We start from the raw sequence: 23128 nt of genomic DNA, 5'->3' as shown, positions 1-23128 counted from the left end.
CAATGCTCAGAATTAAAATATACAGCTGATTAAAATAATCCTATGAATTGCCATTTTCATTACCTATTCAGAATTCAAACAAACTGTTGGTATGTGACACTGGATTTTGTTACGTTTTGTTAAGGTCTAAATTGGAAGGTGTGCTAAAAATTTAAGAACAATGGGGAAGTCCGGCAGCATAAAAGGGTCGGAAATTATTGACTCAATTCATAGTACAATAACCATGCGAATAAAAGCTTTACTACTTACATTTTTAGCATGTTTTTGCAATGGTTCAAACAGTTATCCCATCTCGCTATTGTTCTAATTCCGAACTCATATTTGGACGAAACTTTTTGAAAAAACGGATATTGTGTCGAATGAATTGTATGATTTGTAAAGCCAAACTAACAAGAAGATCCTCGTTAGTTGTTCGCGTCACTGAATTCCAAATTGAAACTTTGTTTGAAAGCATTGTTATCCAACTATTTTTTCCATTGTTTTATAACTATCCGAACATGAGATTTGATTGACATACAATACTTACGAGCTACACATTCAGCAAGTTTTGTCAATTAGTCTTGTTAGTAAAAAAGTAAAAACATTTTTCCAAATATCTCAAGTACATTGTTATAGAAGAAGAACAATCAAGTAATTTTAAAATGACACTACAAGGCTCCACTCAGCATTCAGACGTGTCTTATCGGTTAAATGTAAAACCTATTGATCACAGCTTCACCTTGCTACAATGTTGAGTTGTGAGACAATAAGTATCATTACTTGACACAATTCCTAAGTACTTAATAACCAACGTGACGAATATTCGACATTGTTTTTGTTATTGGTTATTGTTACACACGATTGTTTTCATTATTTCATATCATGACTTGACTGTCTCGTTTGTTGAGTCAAAATTTAGCTAGCTAGGGGATCCGGTTGTAGGTTTTTTTTTTATAAAATTCTCAGTAGTAATGATGAATTATACCGTATCAGGCAATAGTACTTATACGACTATAGGTTTACTTTCGATTACATAGGACTTAATAACATACTTAAGTGGTGATATACGAGTCGTACATTGTATAGGTATGTGCACATCTGTAAAGCCATTAGGAAATTGAAAGGCGTAAAGTTGTTATGTTTTTATGTCTATATACAACTGACACGTTCACAATTTGTCACATCACCAAGTTAAATCCAATCATCGAAGTTGTATATTAACTTTTCCCTTTATTTTCAAAGTGGAATGGATAGAACCGAAGTACGTAATAACTTTCCTAGCTGCAACCAAGGGATAATCCCTTAGTCTCCCCTTTAAGTTAAAACTTTGTACTTATGGCGAATGCGCAGCTGCGATTTTTCTCAACAAACTTACTATTATTATTTGAATTGAGTAGTTTAGAGAATAGAGTTTTGGATAATTGAAAAGTTAAATTAACTTGTTTAGGTTTTCGAACATGCTATGTTGTTTTATGGCCGAAATGAACTATCCACAATCTGCGGATAAAGATCGATTTTTAATGTTCGAGTTTATGGTTTAGTTAGACACTGATTTCACTTTCATGATTCGCCCAAGGGGCGCTACAAGAGGCTTATTACCACCTTGTTTATCTCCTATAAAAACTCTGTAAAACCTGTTTTTATGGAATATAAGGCAAAAGAGTAGACGGATCACTTGATGGCAATCAATCAGCGCCGCCCATGCACACCTGCGACACAGAATAAGTCACAAGGGTTCCGTTTAATATAATTATGCATCTCTACCTACCCCTTCCTGGAAAGACGAGAATTTCATCGTAACATAGATCAATTTCGTTTATGTAATGTTGTTGTAGTAACTCCCAAACATCGATTTAGTACGTTGTAAATTTGCATCAGTGGTGCCATCTGTTATTGGCAATTTGTCAATTATTACTTATCGTATCGGTTTAGATAATGTATTTGAAGGTTAAGCTAATAATGTTATTTAATATATGGGTCACACATAACATACACTTCAACCGTCCGCGATTGTCCTCTGCTGCTCTAATACATAAACAACTTGTAAATAAAGTTTAGAGATAGCAGTTTGTTTCAGGTTTATCAGAGCGCTGTTGTCCGATCTATGTTAAATGTGTGGTTAGTTCTTACTCGACTTTTACATCACTTGCAGAAAGAGTACGGGTAGTGAAAAATGTAGCTTACTCCGCTGTCACACGCCTAATAGATACACCTCCGTGACGTCATAAAAACAATAACAACATGACACATGTTAACATTTAATTGGCAAAAAGTTTGAATGCACTTTTCCTAACTTTGTATACAATTTTGACTAATTGGCACTTGTCATTCCAAAATTTTACTATGGTTTCATTTTACAGTCTAGCGCTACTTGTAAACCGTATTGTTTCATAATGACTAAAGTTATGAGTAGGCCACTGCGCGACCATGCTTTTGTAGAAGAATAACTCGTAAAATGTAGCCTGTTTTAACTAGCTTTGCTTTTTTCTAGCAAATAAAATATTCTTTTTTTTTTTTAGTTAGTTATACCACAATATTGGAGGTTGTATAAACATAGTTTTTTAATCGGTAGGTCAGATTTCAAATTGAATTCGGAGAATATTTAAATTAAAAATTTTATGATGGTTTACGTTTGAAAAAAAAAAACATGGCTAACTGCCAATTGTTTTTTGATATTAGTTCTATAATAAAGTTCCTGTCAAAAATGAAAATCAATCCAAAGGTTTTGGATTAAAATTAGTTATTGAAATTAACAATAAGTGATTCGCTTGATTATCATTCTGTTTTCCCTAAGGTTCTGTATTCTGAAAGCGAAAGGATTCACTGACATCACAGTTGAAATAAAATGTGAATATTATTATATTTTGATGATTCATCACATAGAAAACAAAGTGAGTATTATAAAATATTACAACGGTACAGTGGTTTCCGACGAGAATTAAACTTGAAGCCATTAAAGTAACGCTAAGGTATAATTTTGCCATTTCATTTAATAAGAAAACATTGTGACCTATTTCAACTAACTTTAAGTGTTAAGTTTCATATTCGATTGTACGTTTTTTTATCTCACATATTTCTCTCTCTTTTGTGGACCGATCCTCAATTTATTTTGGAAAAGTTTACTACGTAGGTGATTACTTTGCCAACAAGCAAATAATAATCATGGAATCTAAAGAAGATCCAGATTAACTTTCAAATGTCATAGATATGTATTTACAATATATTTTATTAGTATTAAGTTTTCTACTATTCCTTTGGCTATTCAGAAAGAGCTGTCCATTTCGCCATTTATGTAACGTCCGAAAATTTACGCCGTAGGTATTGTTCGATTTGAATATTTCCATTTGAATAATTTCGTGTAACATTCCGTTATTTACTTTGAAAATAAAAACGGCAGCTGGTTATCGACCGGTCTGGCTATTAGCAATCAAAACAGACTCACCATTAATGTCTTTTGTTGTCCAAGTTTTAATACCTCTCGGGGATGACGTTATTAACATTTATTTCATTGTAAACTTTGACTATATTCCTTTCTTTTTTCTTTCCAGTTACCGGTTGCGGACCCGTTTTTGGAAAAAGTCAGCCTTTCCGACCTAGGTAAGTTGATTCAAATAATATTTTGTAAACGGAGCACGTATTCGGATATTCACATTAGGTACATATTTATATCAGTGCTACGCTATAAAACAAGATATTTATGTTAGTTGAACTAAAGAATCTCTGTATAAAACCTGGACGAACATTTAATTTTATTAATTTTGTATGCATTTTCCTTGTTTGTATCTGAGATGTGGGATGTGATGATTCAACGTGTCGGTCGCTTGCATTTTAATATATATATTATTTATTGCATACCGTCTTACTTTACCTGTTTTTTTTTTTTTTCTGAGATATTAAGTACCTACCTATGTTTGGGTCACTTTGGGTGATGGATGTTTTAAAAGGACCTTGCCAAAGGGCTTGCGTCTCAGCAAAAACGATTGTGATATGGATCATCCCATTGGATTTGTTTCTACTTCAATGACTTTTTCCGCTAAGAGTACTTCAAAGGATTCTACAAAGTAGTCGATAATTTAACGTTTATCTGTTAAGTTTTGAGAATTATAACGTTTTTGAAGTCGACACCTCCATTACGTAGGGTTCTTCATTCATAGATGAAGCGCGTGCATTCTACATTACTGCTGTAGCAATATCAACACGTATATAAGTATTATATTTCACTGATGGGTGTCATCTAGCTAGCTATTAACTAGATAAATCAAAGCATTTAATTGTACAAACGATGTACTATGCTTCAGGCACGTCTATTCGTCTATTCTATCCCTATTATATTAACATTTCTGTCTTGAATCTAGTACATGGAGGCCTTTGATATGCAGATTTCTAATATTAATTGGTCTAAGACCCTTCCATCTGTGACACAAAGCTATTAAAATTATGAGATTGCACCGTTATTGCATGAGTTGCTAGGCTGTTGTAAGGCATTACGTGGGAGACAGAATATTTATGAATTGTATTTCCTAAAAAAACAGTAGATATTATAGTTCATTTATTTCATTATATTTCCTGATTTGGATGTGATGGGATGTCATGATACTTGTTTCATACACCAATAAATTAGCTAGTGCAATCATTATTGCATTTAAAAATATACGATTAAATGCTCTTTGCAGAATATTTTTAACTTTTTTGATTCTTTTTTGATAATATATCAACAATTATCAGTTGCAACAGAATATAATTCTTTTGATAGCGATTCATTATTTTTTCATCGTCGACCTAGCAGTAACTCTGGTACTTCTTACCGTGTTTGACAGTGAGCTCGCTCTTACGTTACAACTTTCATTCGGTTTCTTTTTTTATCTTATCAATGATTACATACGGTTATAATACGGTTCTTAATAAGCATTTCTATGCAATACAGTGAATAAATAAGACATGCTTATTTATAGACTTCTAAGGAGATTCCTATGTGGTACAGGTATACTTTTAATACAATTGTATTAAGTGTAATGGAAGCTATGGTCATTTCTCAGAGTTGGACTGTTCATAAATTATAATTGAACATATTGTTTAGTTCAGCTTAATGATTACATAGAACAAGGTAATAAATAATGAGCCGTGTGTTGTGGTCGCCAGTTACAGTTTCCCTTGAAGACTTAATACTATACGTAAGTACCGTTACTAACCTTCGCAATACGCAAGTGCCTAACCTATTGTGTCGTGGACTATGAAAGATACACGTATGTAGGAGTAAACGCGTTTGCCGACTTCTATTTATTATATTATCATGTCAATTTCCATACCTCCTAATTTTTACGTACGCAATTAAATTATTGGTCTTACTTATACGAAAAACTCCCCATCGAAATCTGAATACGTAAATCATCTGCAGAAGATTACAAATTGTTTTTGGCAGAAAGTAAAGGAATTAAGACCAAAAGATAAACGCGGCTTCCGTGTGTTGACCGGCGTCCACATTTTTAGTCTTCTAAACATAGAACGTAGGAACTTCTGAGAACGGAATAAATAACGATAGCGTGACACGTATTAAAATACAAGAGAGAGATCCCACCTTGTCACCGTAACTGATGTCAGTATTTTAGATAACCGTGCGAAATTATTATAAAACATTAAAGAAAATGTTTCCTATTTTTTGAAGCGTCACTTTGAGTGACAGTTATAATTAACTAGCAAACCCGGAGAACTCCGTTTCGCCATCAATGATTATCCCTGTTTTCCTGCTTTAAAAAAAATCCTGAATTTTCTTTGCTATAAACCTCATGGAGCCCGAGACCTTTCCAACGAATGCAAAACCGTGGAAATCAGTTCGTGCGTTCTGGAGTTATAGCGTCAGGAAGGAAAACCCGACTTATTTTTATATAATAGATTTAATAAACGGTGTTAACGATGCGTGGAAATTACGACAAAACAGAAAACGGAAGTTGTCCGAATGATGCTATAGCACAATTTAAGGAAGCATCCCGAAACAGTAGTTCATTTGAAAGAATACGGTTGTTTAGTGACATAAATAGAGAGAAACAAGTTTTCAATGCGAATGCGTCATCGGAAGACGTACGTATAATTGTCTCTGGGAAGTAGCGTGTGGTGCATTACAGTCGCATGTAGTTGGTAGCGCGGCGCGGCGCGGCACGACTGTGGGCGTGGGCTGGCGAGGGGCAGACGTCCAAGCGGCGCGGCGGCGGCGACGTAGCAGCGGGCGCGGGTGCGCCTAGTGGTGTCAAGTTCGTCGCGTCTCCCGGCGTGGCCGGCGCGGCTGGCGCGCGCGTATAATTAGCAGTGAGCCGTGGGAGGCGCGCCGGGCCGCACCGAGTGGCGGCGGGCGATGCGCCGCCCGGGCCCTGCGCATGCTGCGCTTACATTACTTCTCGGACAACCCCGCGCTCGCCGTCGACGACGCCGAAGAGTCCGTCTACTCCATCGACCTCATCAAGGAGTTCGAAGCTGTCGGCCGCGCATGGAAGGCGTTCCTAGCTGACTGGCTCCTCAAAGGTGCCGCCGGCTTGTTTATGTCACCCACGCTGCGCAAGCGCTCTTGCGCAACATTACCTGTTGATGTTTGCGTTTTGTTTTCGTTGTGCTCGTCAGTGCTGTGACGACGTGGTGATTGACTCGTGTATGCTCCTCAAACAGTGCAATGAATCGTAGTTGATACATTTTTATGTAGTTAGTTCTTACTTGCTTACCTGAAGTTTCAGCTTATCTTCCATGAAAGATTGTTACACCTTTTATTGGCCAGTAATCTAGGTTGTGCCTTGTTCGAATGTCCATTACCGGACAGCTTTTCATGAAATGCGTGAAAAATTTTACATGCTTGAACTAAAAAACTGATTTACGTATGATTAGTATTCAATTAGCTTTGGTTGAACACACTTGAGGTTTGCAATGACGTCACATCCATAGCGCCGCGTGCGCAACACCACCAATGAACGTAAATAAACAAATAGGTATCCGCATCCAAAACCTATTAAACATTATTGGCATAGTAACAGATTTTTATTTCGTGCTATGGGTACAAAACAATGTTTTCTTACTATATTTTTTCTCTATTAACGATCGTTTATTTTTAATAATTAACCATTTATCGTTGCATTATATTAATTAGATGAAGTTATTTTTTTTAATCTGCGTAGTCAAGTCGTTCTCTATTTTTACTAGACAACTCTTTATTAGTACGGTAGAAAGTGGAAAATATTTTTAATTGGAAACATAGCTATCTAGCGCTTTCAAGCAATATCTTGAAAGAGCGTTGATAACGAAAATTCCAGTTGTTCCAAAACATTTTATTTCTGAAACCGTCTTAGATTTTATATTAAAAGAATGTTTATTATTATTATTTACTCCTAGCTCGTTCCGTTTTACCGACTTCCTTAAGTTAATACAATTAATTAACGAATTAAAACTAAAATACAACGTAGAACTATAATTTGGCCAATGACAGCTTGTTTTTACTGCTTCTCTATTTTTCATGACAACTTTACTTACTGTGACTTTGTTTTTGCCAAAACACCAAATTGCAAATTAACTGAAACGTCCAAATTTTCTTTTATTTTCGTAAAACTTGTTTAAAAAGAATGTCCTAAAAGTAGTATAGCTATCTAACATGAAGTACCATCAGTAAATGAAAAAATTATATATTGTCTCGACTCCGTACTACAAAAACTAGGAGACGAATCAGAAACTTTTTGCTTGGCATCCGCGATATACATATCTCTTTGTAATCACAATAATTATTCTTAATGTCTCTCATAATTTCAGTAGTCCCACATACTAACATTTGTACTGCATTCGTCATTTCAAATGACTCATACGCATCGTTGGTTGTAATTGCTTACAGAAGTGTTAATACGTTTATTGCATTAGATGCACTAATAATAGACTCATTAGTTTAATTTACCATGGTTTTAGGGCCGTATATGTGCAATCAAAATGATATATTTAGCATAAAAAACTATAGAATGTAGATTCTGAAGGATAGAATACTATGCTTATGTGTGACTTTATATGCCCCTTATGACCTAGGGCGATGAGGGATTTTAGGCCCCAGGGACAAAAATCAATTCCAAGATGGCAAAAAGGGGTCCTAAGAAATGGATAGAAATATCTCAAGGGACGCCTACTCGTTGTTTTTTGGTCCTTTATTCGGCATAGTGTATATGGGATCAATATTAACAAATTCTACCTCGTTTATAGACCATCGTTTGCACAGGCCTTTACGGCTAACAATAATAAGACTAAAGTTATCCATGCAACTCGTACCTAATTGTACTAGTCAACGTAGAGTTGGTTCCAAAACTGGTCTATTTAGAGGACCTGGTGTAAAATGCATCAGAGTAGTTTTAATACCCAACGTTCCCTAAAACTATGCCTAGTTTTTCTCCTTTTGCAGGTTTCCACCATGTAAACGAGGTTTAGGCACATTAATGTAGAACTTGTTAGACAGTTAAAATCGTCTTCTTTCCCCTAGTTAGTAAATGATCTCCAGTTAGAAATGCTCTAGGTTAACTCCGGTTCTGAGGTACACTTCTAACGTAGTAGTTTTAAGATGGATGTGTGAAGTTCCATCAAACTGTCACGAACTTTTTAATTACACGCGTCGGTAGTGTTGGCTGTTGAGTTGAGAGACACATTACGCTCAAACTAGTTGTTATTCTCTCCTCGGATTATTATTTTAAACATGTTCTATACAAATACACAGTTTACTAATATGTGAAATTAATCACCAATCACTAGACAAATTCGTAATGAGAGTTAAATAAAATGAATCGCCAATCTTAATATTAGTGATTAATTTGGATTAATCCAAAGGTCTATATTGAGGTCTATTTTTAACGTAGTTCGATTAAATCGATTAATTTTGACCGTAAAAATTGTCGAGTCATTAAAAGGTTGTAAACTTGACCCCATGCTTACTTGTCATTTCCGTCGTGTAATCGGAACAAGTGGAGTAATAATTAGCATTCAATAGTATTGTAACGATTCAAAGTAGCTTCTGTGACGATTATTTGCAACTCGATAGTGTCATCGTGACCGCACGATAATGTAATACAAAGACAGAAGACGATACACTTATATCAAAATGCAATCGGGAATTTAATAAGTGTGTGAATTGAGATTTTTACTGCTAACAATGTCGATGTTAAAGCTATTTCAATATCCTTTTAAATTATGATATTAATTAATGGTTAGTCTCGATTTCAGACGCGTGATGTTTTCCGGATTTTCTGATGACTTTTTGTTGTTTTTGTAAGTTGTTTTCGTTATTATAATACGGGTCATAACAAAACAACAATAAGCGAAACTGTGACCAAGGGAAGTTGGGATATATTTTTGTAAACATTTCTAAGTAGCGGCCCGCCCTTGCTTCACACGGGATTTTCATATCACCTTGTTTCTGTACTTATATGTAGAGCGGATCGCAACAGAATGGATAATATGACTGATTTGAAAAATGTTTGATAGGATGAAACTTTAAAGCGCTGCAACATTAAAAATCCTTTCTTGATTTCGATCAATTGAAAATGCTTATTTCACTGCATGAATTAAATTCGATTATGTTATATGGTACCATTTTAATGCAACCAACATAGGTAGATGTTTAAGATAAAATAACTATACAAAGTTGTGTAAAATGTTATAAGACGTTACCTTAAATAAATAATATCATTACATAATTCCATGCTCATAAAATGTTTAAGTAAAGAGAAGACATTTTATGCTCAAAGTTGAGCATCCTGCTAATGACATAACCACTAGAACTTCAAAACTACAAATTGTAGGTACTATAGTTAATGTTTGTTGGTTAACTTCGTTTCTACAACATATTATCTAGTTACAATGTGCAGGTGTGCCGGGTCTTTTTTCACTTCTGTACCCTTAGTACGAGTTTGCTTTACGTTCAACGAAAACGAAATGAGAGCGCGTTCGGTGCTCTGATTGGCCGGCGCGATTAAACCAACCAATTAGAGCGCCGAACGTGCTCTCGTTTCGATTACTTTAAACGTAAAGAAAACTCGTACTGATGTTTTATTTGCAAACGGAACTCGTCACACGCATTCCCCTGCTATTTGATACTCGCCAGCCACTGTGGAGTCACTTTGTAATGCAATGACTCACTAGTCAAATGAGGAACGTAGGATGTGAGAACTCACATTGTATTTGTCTCTTCGTGGTACAAAGCCCGTAAATACAATCATTCTTTCCTTTTGGAATTTTTAACGAAATGTGCTATCGTTAAAAATTTAAAATCTTTGAAACAGAAAACGCGTTACTTCAAAGCGAGGCAGAAACGGTTCCAGTCCAGTGCTAATTTGCTAGATGTTTTTATTTATGGTCTTCACCGAATGTTGCTTCACAGGGTTCTGCTAGGCACAAAGGCTTTTTTATTGGTATTCAATCTTTTTTCTGTGTCCGAATTCAGCTTACCTATCTAACTAGTGTATTCTTGTGACTCTCCGCTATTACGACGCAGTTAAACAAATTTTATTGCCAGTAAAATGTCTCTCAAACCACATTTTAGGAATTAAAATTACTTTTATAACTTTAAGCACCATTTATATTCTCACAAACATCTTTATCATTTAAATTATTTCTTAAATATAGCTGTGGTAGGTAATAGAGAATATTCACATAGAGAAGAAAACTGATTCAATGAATTTAGCGAATGCAATAACAATATGGAACGATAGTAAGAGCTATTGAAGTACTTGAAATATCCATTACTGTGATTTACTAGTACTATCAAAACGAGCTATAAATCTAGAGATCGTCTGCACGCATTACACAACGTAGTGCGTTAGCGCTTGACACGTTTCTAACATAATTTCCTTCGCAAACTCATACTAGTAGCGACAGACTATGACAGATTACACTAACCTACTTAAGGATTTAGGATTTGTCACCATTTCGTAAGTTCCTGATCACAGTTCCTAAAATATGTTAAATAAGTACATAGGTATGTTATGGAATGTTTTCACGAATAAACAATAATCAAATTCCATAATGCAACGGAACTGGGATGTTGTTTATCTACGTAATGGTAGTTCGTGGCTGGCGGTTGACACATTTAATGCATACCAATACGTGTACATTAAATATGGCAGTCGAACCCATTAGCTGCGGTTTGAAATTAAATAGTGCGCGACCACCATATAGTGGTGCTGTCTATAATTACGACATTACAGACTTGTGGCATGGGGTTCCTCTATGTACGGAATACTTGGTTTACCATCAATTTTCATAAAAAAGTACCTATATTTTATATCATTGTTGTCAATACGAATGACAACGATTCATTGTTTACGGGCTGCTTAACCGACGAATACTACGCGACACGATACGATGCAATACGATACGACACGAGACTGCACGCGACGACTGTCCTGCGTGGGCTACGTGCATTGGTTCATTATGTCTTCAATCATGGAGAAGTACAGTACAAGTACCTGGTGTCGCGTCTGGTCGCTTTTAAAATACGCAAACGTCTCGTGCAACGCTACGTCGTGTATCGTTGCAGACTGGCACATCGGACGCAAGCATGGTATGCTGTTGTGTTGTTGATTTAATCGCGTCCGTCGCTCTTACAACGTTGTTTGTCGCGTCACAATCGTCGCTAACGCAGAGCCCGATAGCTAAACTCATTATAGATTAAAGGAAAAACTTATGGATACAGAAAGTGTTTTTTTTACTCACAGTACTTTTATGGAGAAGTTCCTATTCTCAATTTTGGCTGCACAGTCTGTCGTGATTTAATCTATAGATCAATGAAGATTAAAAACATAATGGCTAGAACAATAATGGCTGTCATACAAAGCTGTTTACCTTGTGTTGTTTAACACCCAAAACTACGGAAGAAGTCATTTAACTTCACGGCCATATTATGTTTTTTCGTGGATTTAATTGATTAGAGAATTGTTGAAGTATTTTGTGATAACTGTTTGTGATTTAATGTTTAGTAAAGAACTTGGATTAAAAACTACGAGAATGTTATCTAACATTCAATCATTTTCAAATTGATTGAAAGTGTGCAGTACTGCCATTTAATGTCAGTTAGTGTGTGTGTCTCAACGGGGACCACTCATACGCATACAACTGTACTAACCGCGTAGGAATATGCAAAAGATCTAAATATATGTAGGTACCTAGGACAAGATAATATATATTATTGATATATCAGTATCAAAGTGTTAACAAATATTAGAATATCCCTTATTATTTGTACTGAATACGCTGTGTTATTGAGTGGATACATACAAGGAAACCTAGATCAAAAATCCTTATTATTAATCTGCTACCTAAAAACATTGTTTTAAAGTCAAAATTAACTCGTTTATCTGACTAAATTATTCAAATATTGTATTGTAAGCAAACCAGAAATAAAACATTAAGCGACCTTGTCAATAATTTCCAGTACCACTCAAAGATACAAGAGTATTGATAAGTACTTTGTGTGTATGTGTGATAAGTTTTACTCATTTAAATCGTATAAATATGTACCTACGTTAATTTTCAGAACAAATATTTAACAAATATACATGGTGTATCTGCGATGTATACTGTTTATGTCAACAACGACTAGTTTGCGTTCAGCTTAATACAGCTCCTTTCCCGAAATAAAAAGCATTCACACAGCGAAAGACTAAAATAATACTTATCATTGGTCTGTTGAAACCATCCAATGGCGGTTCAAACGACGGTAGTGTGTAACGGACGTACATATATGCACGTTTGCCTGTGTTTGGCCGAGGTTATAAATAGGCTTCAAAAATGACTCATTTCTTATTTTATGTCCGCGTTGTCGTACAATGAGCATGTTTCAATGAAGATAAATACAAAGTTTTTTAATTATGCTCTTTTCAGAGGAGGATGAGTCCCAGATATTCGTGAAGTTCTTCAAGTTCCACAAGTGTTACGACCTGATACCGACTTCGGCGAAGCTGGTAGTGTTCGACACGCAACTCCTGGTCAAGAAGGCGTTCTTCGCACTCGTCTATAACGGTTAGTGTGGAACAATTGTTTGCGTACACTCTTGTCTACGGCATCTATCGTGCTGAGTGCAATATGCATTGTTACCTACGATACAAAACGTTCTTCCATACAAAATAGTAGACTGTGTTAATATTATGCTCATCATTATAATGCCGCTCTTATCTTCTCTTATTTTTTTCCTGTTGTTCAAGGCCATTTATGTTTCTATGTGTTTATTAACTCCGATAACATCTATAGATAGACGCATCAAGGTGACAGAAAAACCAAATTTAATGGGAAATGTTTATTTTTTGGCACCTTGACTGAGACTTTTGAACGTGCGATCATAACATAAAAATAAATTCAACTTCGTTCATCTTATTACACTGAGCGAATGTATTTAAATAAGCACTGCGATTTCCTCTCATTTCTAACTAATAATACGAAGCGATTTTAGTAGCGTTTATAATGCCAAGCGAGATGATTAAAACGAATCAATTGATCATGTAATATTTCTGATTTATTTATACAGCTGTGGTGTTTGCAATGTACGGCCGAACCCCATAAGAAACAATACGGCCGTGTTGCCATGGAAACCAAGGTGTATATCGTTCCAGAATTTTAAACAGAGCTTGATATTATAACGCTAAACTTGAAACTTCTACACCACGGTTACTGCTTACTGTTTATTTATTTTCACTATCAATATCAAAGATACACCGACTTGTATTGTAAACAAGGATTTGTTGTTATTACGTAAAGTTTAAATCCTGATAGCCTATCATTCACTGCTTAGAAGATAAGGAAGGATGATAAGGAGGTCATTGAACTTTGTTTTGGAAATTAAACCAATTCTGACAATTGATCGGATTAGCTAACAGTCTCCATCTCATGGTTGTATTGTTTCTTAAGGAGTTTAATAAGTGTTAGAAAGGAGGTAGAAAATGGTCACAAATATCATTCTAACATTGAGTTGTTATTCATTCTTATGCCCGGATAGTCAAAGGCTCTATGTAGATATTAAATATTTCAGACGTAGACACTCCACAGAGCTCAGCGCTCTAGGTGTTGTGTTCGAAAAATATCCTAAATTGTTATAAAGCCGACACGATCTATCACTATATAAAATGTAAGAGAAAGTCATACTCTGTATTAAATATATTATGTGTTGCTTGCATGATCGGGCGTGAGATTTCGTATTGTTATACACGTACTGTATTATTATAACAATGCGATATATTATATTACACATGTCTTAAGGTGTTTCTACAGTAATATACTGCAGTCAATTTCCTATTTACTTTCAATTTAAGTCGTTAAAAATACACAGTTTTCTATAAGTATCGTTGACTGCAGTTTTTCTAAAGACATTTTGTTAAAATATATCTTTCTAATATATCTAGTATCCCACCTTAAATGTTAGTCAAAATCTTTAAAAGAATAATGTATATTATCTAGGTATACATTTCCACAATCGGTAATGTTGATAATTCAGTAATTAAGTTTCGGTCTGCAAAGGAACTCAGTGGCTGTTTCTTAAGTTAATATTACTCTTATTTATCAAATAAATCTTTCAGAGTAAAATCGTAATTAAGTTTTCATGGGGAATAAGAATTAGCTTTTCATTGTTTAGTTTCACTTATGTAGCAATTAAATATTTTGTGTTAATTCAGTCTAGCGATAGAGCTTAAACAACTTTAATTGCTTTAAAATAAAGTTCATAATAATCTCAAGTAGCTAGCAAATCATCTCCCCGACATCACAAGCGGTCCAGCGGTTTAACCGCAGACAGCAAACAGTTATTTTCGCATTTTATTACATTAGCATGGATTAATTTCAAGTTATAATCCTTTTGGAAGTTGATTCTCTAGGCTCTTTGGTAATTTTCTACCACATTTTATAATCTATAAATTCAGTAATTTAACATTGCTCGTTTAAAATCTAGATACACCTGGCCCACTCTGTGTCATTGACAGGTAGAGAATGCGATCTAGCATTTAGTAAACCACCTTGTATAATTGCTCGTATAATTTTAAATAAATAGGTACTAAATATGTACTCTTTTGTACCAATAGTAAAACACAATAAATAGGTACTAAATATGTACTCTTTTGTACCAATAGTAAAAAGGGCTTCTGGTCACATCGTACCTAAGTAGTTAGTTATATACAAATCATTTTCGGCTCCCCTAACTTTGCCGGATATCCGTATTCCAATCATCTAATTCTATTTGACACGGTCCCTAGAGACTGGGCATCGAAGGATTTGACGGATATTTTCCTCTCAATTGTTATAAGGAATTAATTAAGTATAAGGCACAAATAAATATAGGTACTTTATAATAATAAGTGAAATAAATGGTTACTTGGCTATGTAGTGCTGTTAATGTCAATCAGTCAATTTAAGGTAGATCTTTAAATTATTAAATTTTAAAACGATTTTAGATTCGGTTGTTTGTACTTTTATGTACTTTGCCCTATTGTAAGGTACGCTATAAAACATTTGACAGTATTTTCGCAAATAAACCGACGCCTATTAGCACGCCATGTCATGTAGATTGCACTATTTGCAAGCAAAACACGCAACGAATGATACGGACCTTGAGTTGAATGCAAGTACTAAACGATAATAGCTGGATAGCGAGTCAAACCAACAAAAGATACGATTACCCCAAATTACCGCCTCATTACTGTCCATTTAGACCATATTGATCTATCTATGGATACCATTTGCACTTCCATTAGATGGAGATTGTAAAACATGTTAGAATTAGTAAAGCGATTCACTAATATACAAAATTGACAGGTAATTAAGTTAATGTTGGTCACCAATATTCCAATGTCCATTGTTGGTGGCCAACAGCCAATACCAATAGCTTCCTTGCCAACAGGCGTGCGTGCCGCTCCTCTATGGGACTCGCAGCGGCAGAAGTTCGTGGGAATGCTTACAATCACGGACTTCATCAAGATACTGCAGATGTACTACACAAGTCCGAATGTCGCTATGGAAGAGCTAGAAGAGCACCGACTTGAGACTTGGCGCCGTAAGTATAACTTTAAATTAAATTAGAAGTTATTCATAAGGTAATAAAATGATATCAAAAACGATATGGTGGAAATTAATGATAATTAAATGGGAAAATATAGATGCATACCATTCTTCTTCAACTTATATTACACCCATTAACTGCAGCCGTTTTTGCCAGTCTTTTGCTTGATATCCACCTCTGTCCGCCGACCGAATGATAGTATACCTATTACAGCTACATAATTATGACTACTTTTCATCATTTCAAGATGCATAAGAAAATGTTGATATAATGATTTCAGAAGTCCTGAAAGGCTCAGTGGTGCCGCTGGTGTCGATAGGGCCGGACAACTCTCTGTTCGATGCCATCCGAATGCTGATCACCAACCGCATACATCGGCTGCCGGTCATCGACCCTGAAACCGGCAACGTCCTCTACATACTCACACACAAGAGGATTCTTCGTTTTCTCTTCTTATACGTAAGATCCATTCATCATACTACTGGAGTAGCACCTGCCATTTTACTTTCGACTTTATATCGAAACTTTAAAGTTGAGAATCAATTAAAGTGACAGAGAAGTGAAGGTTGACCTGTGTCGTTCTAGAACATTGACATTGTGTCAGCTGACCTTGACTTTTAGTTTGAATTCCTAGGTCAAGTACAAACCTTAGCGCATAAGTTCGGTTAATGACATTTTCTTCAAATTTTTTCCTATTGTGTACAAAATTTACTTGGGCTAACAGATATTATTATTTTACCTTTTTTGTCGGGGGTCTTTTTGCGTTACAAAGTCACTACTAGAAGTGTCTCGGGATAAGGAAGTACAGAGCTGATCTAACTTATATAAGATAAATAATAAATTGAGAAGTCTGCCTCGTTTGTCGAGTGAACGCCATTATTACAAGGCATTAGGGCAAGGGGTCTCGGGTAACTTACCCGATACCCCTACAGGGTAAAGTATTACTTAATACTTTGCAATAGGCTCTCAACCTATTACATAGGACTTATAACACAATGGTGAAAAGTGGTGTACATTACACAGCGGCATTACGTGCCGTAAAGTGCACCTCTGTCTACCCCTTCGCGGATAAAAGGCGTGACGTTGATGTTGATTGAGAAGATTTATTTTAAATCGCGTAATAAAACCGAGCTATCGTCGTGTCTTCGTTGACCTTGTAGTCCCGCATTATAGCCTCAGTCTCCAATGTACTTTGTCCGTAACTTGTAGAGAAAACTTAGTACATACATACCTATTTTGGTTATAATAACGTAATAGGTTTTTCCGTTTTACTTAATATAATATGCAGCAGTTTATAGTAACTACTAATTAGACAGTAGCTAAGAACATACGAGCGTATTATGAATTTGTAAATATAATTGCATATGCGATTAAATGCAATCGACTCTCGATAAAATAAACTTCAAATCTCTGGGCGAATCGAAGTTGTGACGACGTCCCTAGAAAATCTCTTTATTTTTAGTTTTACCAAAGTCTATGTAACTATGTATAATCACTGTGTTAACACTGAAGACCTATATATTAACTTTTTCTAAAATAGAGTAAACGTACACTCGTAAAGAGCACCATTACCCTTAACTAATCATAAACTATTTGCATTACAGATAAACGACTTACCAAAGCCATCGTACCTGCAGAACAAGCTGCGCGACCTGCGCATAGGCACGCTCAACGACATAGAGACTGCGACGGAGGACACATCCATAATCGATGCACTGCGGAAATTCGTCAACCGACGGGTTTCCGCACTGCCACTCATTGATTCTGAGGGACGTCTCAAAGACATCTACGCCAAGTTCGACGTCATTGTACGTATGATATTTAACTAATGGTCAAATACTCAAAAGTCACTCAATTTTAAGACGCTCTCAAATATAATTCTGTCCCTACAAGTTCTTTGTAAATGTCAGAGATAGCACGAGATTTAAGTTCAACTTAAATTTGAGTAGCATTTCAGTATTAGGATGTAAATACATTAAAAATAACATCTTACACACGGCACGTTTGACAACCTTGTCTGTTTATGTTGACATGTGTCGATGCGATTGCGTTTAGAATTATGATTTTAAATAGTAGGGTCGGTTCATATCTGACGGATCTTGCGTCGCGTATTATCGGTCGCGTAACGCCAGAACAGACAAAATGTATAGAAAATAGTTGACCGTTCACACTCAACCGATGACGCGTCAGTACGACCGATGATACGCTCGACGTATTTTACGTCAAATATGAACTGACTCTTAGTTTTGTGCCTCGTTTGATAAATGGTATTGTCACTGCTGAACACGACTTTTCTGGATTGATAGTTAGGGATAGTAGTAATTAAGATCAGTAGAGCATCTAATAGGATCATTTAATTGATAATATCAACGAAGAAACAGTAAAATGTAGGTAAACACTTTAATCTTTAGTTTTAACGTTAGCAAAACTACAGCTTATCTCTTTTAATCTTTTACTATTTTTCGTCTCGCATCACTTAAACTACACAATATGTATTGTTCCTATACAGGTGACTCGTTAATAAATGTAAATAATTGAGTTTGTGTAAAGGTCTGACGATGCCTGCCCTACACGGCGAACTAAATAAAGCCAATTTATTTGTAAAATGATATTAATTTGCTGCACCGTCGGCTATCAAGGCATATAAAATCTAATTATGTCACTACGTTGTTCTAGCTAGCATGTCGCTCTATATAATTTGTTGGTAAACCTAGTTACCGATGCATATTGTGCGTGGGTAGTAGAATTACATGAGATTATTGTATGTAATACTGTTTACCATGATTGATGATGTGGCAGTACTTTTTTGAATAAATAAATGTAGCATATTGTATGCAGTATTCTCGTGAAATAATGTGGTTTAATATGGGAACAATATGATTTATAATAACACATTTTCTCTATCTGATGAGGTTAGCAAAATAATAATTGATCTTATTCTATGAGGTTAGCAATAGAGTAGGGTTGAGGTTATTTTTCTACTGTCCTGTAATGAAGTTGTCGTGAAAATCACTGAACGTTAAAAACATGCGCAACAACAATTCTTCGCTGCTTCTTGATTTCCACAGACTTTTCTCCAGATTAGATTAACTTTTTATATCAGGTCTAAAACGAAGTATTAGTGTCAAATTGTGACAGTTAAAAAATAGAAATTTATAATTGCATACATAACTTAGCTCATTAATAAATGGGATTCGTAGATATAGCGAAGAGTAAACAAACAAATTTAAATGAAACAGAATTTATGAAAACAGTTATTAGAAGAAAGCGGTTATATATAAACAGTGTAACTTATCATTGTTTTCTACAAACATATATTATTATTAAATGTTCCAGAATCTGGCAGCTGAGAAGACGTACAACAACCTGGACGTGTCGCTGAAGACAGCCAACGAGCACCGCAACGAATGGTTCGAGGGAGTACAGAAATGCACGCTTGATGAGACACTCTTCGACGTCATGGAGAGAATTGTTCGCGCCGAGGTAACTTTTATAAGGACATTTTGTTGGGATATTGTGATTTATCTTGACGTGTTTTAGGTTGAGTAAACTTAGGTCGTTTAAGGGGGTAGTAGGATACAATTTAACCTATTTATTTTACTTATTTACATATAAGTATAATAATAGTTCGTCTTATGTACCACTGTTTTATTGTATCGTGTACATTAAAGATTAATTAAATAAATAAGTAACATTAACTAAAGACCAGCAGTTTAGCAAAATAAATTCGAGATAACCAAATCTCGCATGAACATTTACGTCATTTGAATTGGGTAGTATTAAATTGCTACAGTTAAGCATTTATGGTCTTACGAATTAAAAATATCAAGTTAAACAAAAGCTTATATAATCGTAGAGACCTATTCAAAAGTCCCAATATGCATTGGGCTCTCGAATTTATGTAGTCAACATACATGCAGCTTAGCTCAGCATTGTAAGGGAAAAAAAACGCTACAAAATTTTTACGTCGGCCATATACCACACACGTAAAAACGTAGGTAATAAGGAACTCGTGCACACTCAATTTCTCGAGGAAAGCCTTTTTCTCGTAAACTTGTTATGGTCATGTTTCATGAGCGATAGGAATATTGAGGATATTGCGTGCGGCGCGTTGCGTTCCGCGCGCGCCTCAAAGAGCCATCAGACCACCACAGATGGGGCCCAGTAGGGCTGATGCTTAATCCGGAGCTGCGGACTACCTAGCGGGTTTACCGGGGCTCCGGCTCGACAAGCAGGAGTAGGAACGGGGTGGTTTTTAGTCAGTAAGAGTCTGACACTCCCTCTCGCTTTGCCCTGGCGAGAGAAGTCATTGGATGATTTTCCCCCTGAAAAAAAAAAGGAATATTGAGGATGATTTCACGTATAGGAGTTATATTATGATTATTAAATTTGTAGTCAAACACTCGTCATTATGTAAAATACTTTTGTAAATACCAAATTATTTTATCTGCTCAGGAAATATTGTGGCATAAACCAAATTGTAAAAATGTTGCATTATTTTCCAGGTGCATCGTTTGGTAGTAGTAGACGAGAATGACAAGGTAATTGGTATAATATCGCTATCTGATTTGTTGATGTACCTCGTGCTGCGTCCCACTGGCGAATGCGGTGCGGGAGGCACTAGCCTTCGCAATGAACACGCGTCTATTGAAGAAAAGGACGAGAACATAGCCTCGGAAGGCACTTCAAGCGCTGATGGAGCCTACGCTGTTGGTGGCGACACTGACAGCGGCCATAGCGAAGCTGTAGGCGGGCAACTAGATAGTGAACCCGCCAACTCCTCGCACACTGACACAGGATCCAAGGAGACCATCGACAGCGCGGCCCAAGATCCGTAAGATGTAATGTGCTTTCTTGATGTGTTTCTTAGTTTTAGAGCTGGCGTTACGCGAGCGCGGTTTTATTTAAGTCTGCATTTCCATTTTCTTAGCAATAGCAACTAACTTATGTAAATGGCGATATAATTTTCATCTTGGTTCTAAAGGACTAGTTCCCTATAATGTGACCAATGTTACTGATGGTTCGTCCAAAACTGTTCTGATTTATAAAATTTAAATTAAAGAATAGACCATCTTTTACGTCTCGACTATTTATTTGAAACTGAATGGAATAAAATGATGAAATTGCTAATATAACAAATGAACAAAAAATAGTCGTGGCTTATTGGAAGGTCCAGCTACTAAATATATCACTTATGACGAAGCGGCGTCGCTAATACCAAAGAATGACGCCCGTAAAAAATCATGAGGATTTCTTGCTTGAAGAAAAGGAACATCTATTAGACCAACTAATAAATACTTTATTTATAAATTTATTAAGTGAAATGTTAAAATATGAACCTTTAAATGTAAATACATTTGAAAGAGTTTTATACTCTTCAAATACATATCATAAAGATGAAACCAGAGGAGAGGAAGGCACCTCATTTTGTGCTTAGATTGATTTAAAATATGTACCTTTCTAATGAATTAACTAATACTCGATGGAATATTTGTTTCTCATTCAGTAATTTTCGATAATAATGGAATTTAAAATTTTATATTTATATTTGTGAAGATGACTCAATTAAAATATCAGCAATTTTTTCTGAATTAGTGTTTTTACAAAGACCGGTATGCTGATTTCTTACAAGTGTTGTATAGTGCCTTCTTCTCCTTTGGTTTTATAAAAAAAAAAAATACATTTTGGATCGCGACCATCAGTAATATTGTAACATTATCGGTGTCGAACAAAAAATAAAAAAATATTTTATTACTGCAATCATAGTATCGATCATTTCTCATCAGTTGGTTGTGAAAACTTGAAAAGCTGAATATTTGATTTCAATTGAAAGTGTTTTTGATATTTCTTTTATCTTCAATTCCACTTTTGATATGATATTTATGTGTATATTCCGTAATTGTTTTGTATAATTTTGTGTTATCATTTCGTGTTACTCCAATATTAAACTGGCATTGATCGGCGTGGTAACGCGAGCTCGCCGTAGATGTATAGTTTAGATTATAAACATTGTGAATTATCTACATGTGACGTGTGCTACATCTGTCTTAGATATATGTCTCATCACTAGAGAGCGAAATTTTCATGTATGTGTAATTCACTCTTTACTGCATCACATCTAAAATCTGAATACCAGAAAATTCCGTTCTCTACTTAACCCTATAATAGAATTTAAGTTTTAATGCATAGGAACACGGTACATCTGTGCTTTCTCGGTACCCAGCCAAACACAGTACCTATAATAACAGAATTTGTTTCATGTCATCCATAGTAGTTATTGTATACGTCAGTATGCGTTCATTGTCAACCACTGGGCGTGGATAGACGGAATTTTTGTAGTGACATCACGTGTTTATCATGTAACATTAAGACAATTCATTATAGTCCATACTCAATTTGAACTTATATAAATGTTAGCAAAAGTAATCACACTTTACTATTTAAATGTAATAGTACCTAAGTAGTGTGCAGAAAGTTGTCTACATGTACTCTCCCTACACAAACGTATCCGCCAAACTAACGCTATTTAGTTTATAATTTATATTTTTTGTTTGATAGTAATTATTCGAAAATTGGGAGTAAATCAACTTCAAGACGTTTGGAGTAGAGATACGTCAAATATCGCAACGTCATGGTATTTTACTGTTTTCTTTTTAAGTTTTTTTCTAAATTATGTTTTGAAATGTTATAACAAATTAGTTTTCTCATTTTAGGTACGTAAGTTTTCTTATATTTTTGGTTAAAATTACGCGTAATGTAATGTTAGTGTGGTAATTCGATATGTTACTAACAAACAAAATCATGTACCGATGCTTCCCGTAAGTATTATAAATTGTGTTATTAATTTATGAGTAGAGTAACGTTGTAGTAAAGGTATACTGTTATAAATGTTGTATTAAATTCAAACAAATATTTTGTAGCGACATTATTGTATAGTTGGGATGAATTTTCTTGATACTTTAAAGTTTAATCCACTTTTCTGTATATAATACGTAGTTCCAAAAGATATGATACATACATTTCTTCTTAATGTTTATGTGTTATTTGTTTGAGAGATGAAGCGCACATGATACGGCATTATGAGGACTTGAAATAAAAATTTGATTCCGTCAA

At 35.2% G+C, this 23128-nt stretch overlaps 1 protein-coding gene across 4 annotated transcripts in view; it reads left to right on the top strand.

The window, feature by feature from the left end:
• The window catches only part of LOC118263163 (uncharacterized), a 104704-nt gene extending 81576 nt beyond the window's left edge, over positions 1 to 23128 (top strand). For 3 of the 4 annotated variants that reach the window (XM_035574978.2, XM_050704588.1, XM_035574989.2), the window contains exons 10-16: positions 3528 to 3576; positions 12859 to 12996; positions 15857 to 16009; positions 16296 to 16474; positions 17620 to 17823; positions 19352 to 19498; positions 20521 to 23128. In XM_035574978.2, coding sequence (XP_035430871.2) covers positions 3528 to 3576; positions 12859 to 12996; positions 15857 to 16009; positions 16296 to 16474; positions 17620 to 17823; positions 19352 to 19498; positions 20521 to 20853 — 1203 coding nt within the window. In that variant the 3' untranslated portion in view covers positions 20854 to 23128. The remainder of the gene's footprint in view (positions 1 to 3527; positions 3577 to 12858; positions 12997 to 15856; positions 16010 to 16295; positions 16475 to 17619; positions 17824 to 19351; positions 19499 to 20520) is intronic. The other variant, XM_035574997.2, reaches the window with a different exon arrangement.

This window comes from Spodoptera frugiperda, chromosome 25 (assembly GCF_023101765.2).
Source record: "Spodoptera frugiperda isolate SF20-4 chromosome 25, AGI-APGP_CSIRO_Sfru_2.0, whole genome shotgun sequence".
Lineage (NCBI taxonomy): Eukaryota > Metazoa > Arthropoda > Insecta > Lepidoptera > Noctuidae > Spodoptera > Spodoptera frugiperda.
Note: the sequence above shows the minus strand (reverse complement) of the source record. Positions and strands in the feature narration are given on the sequence as shown.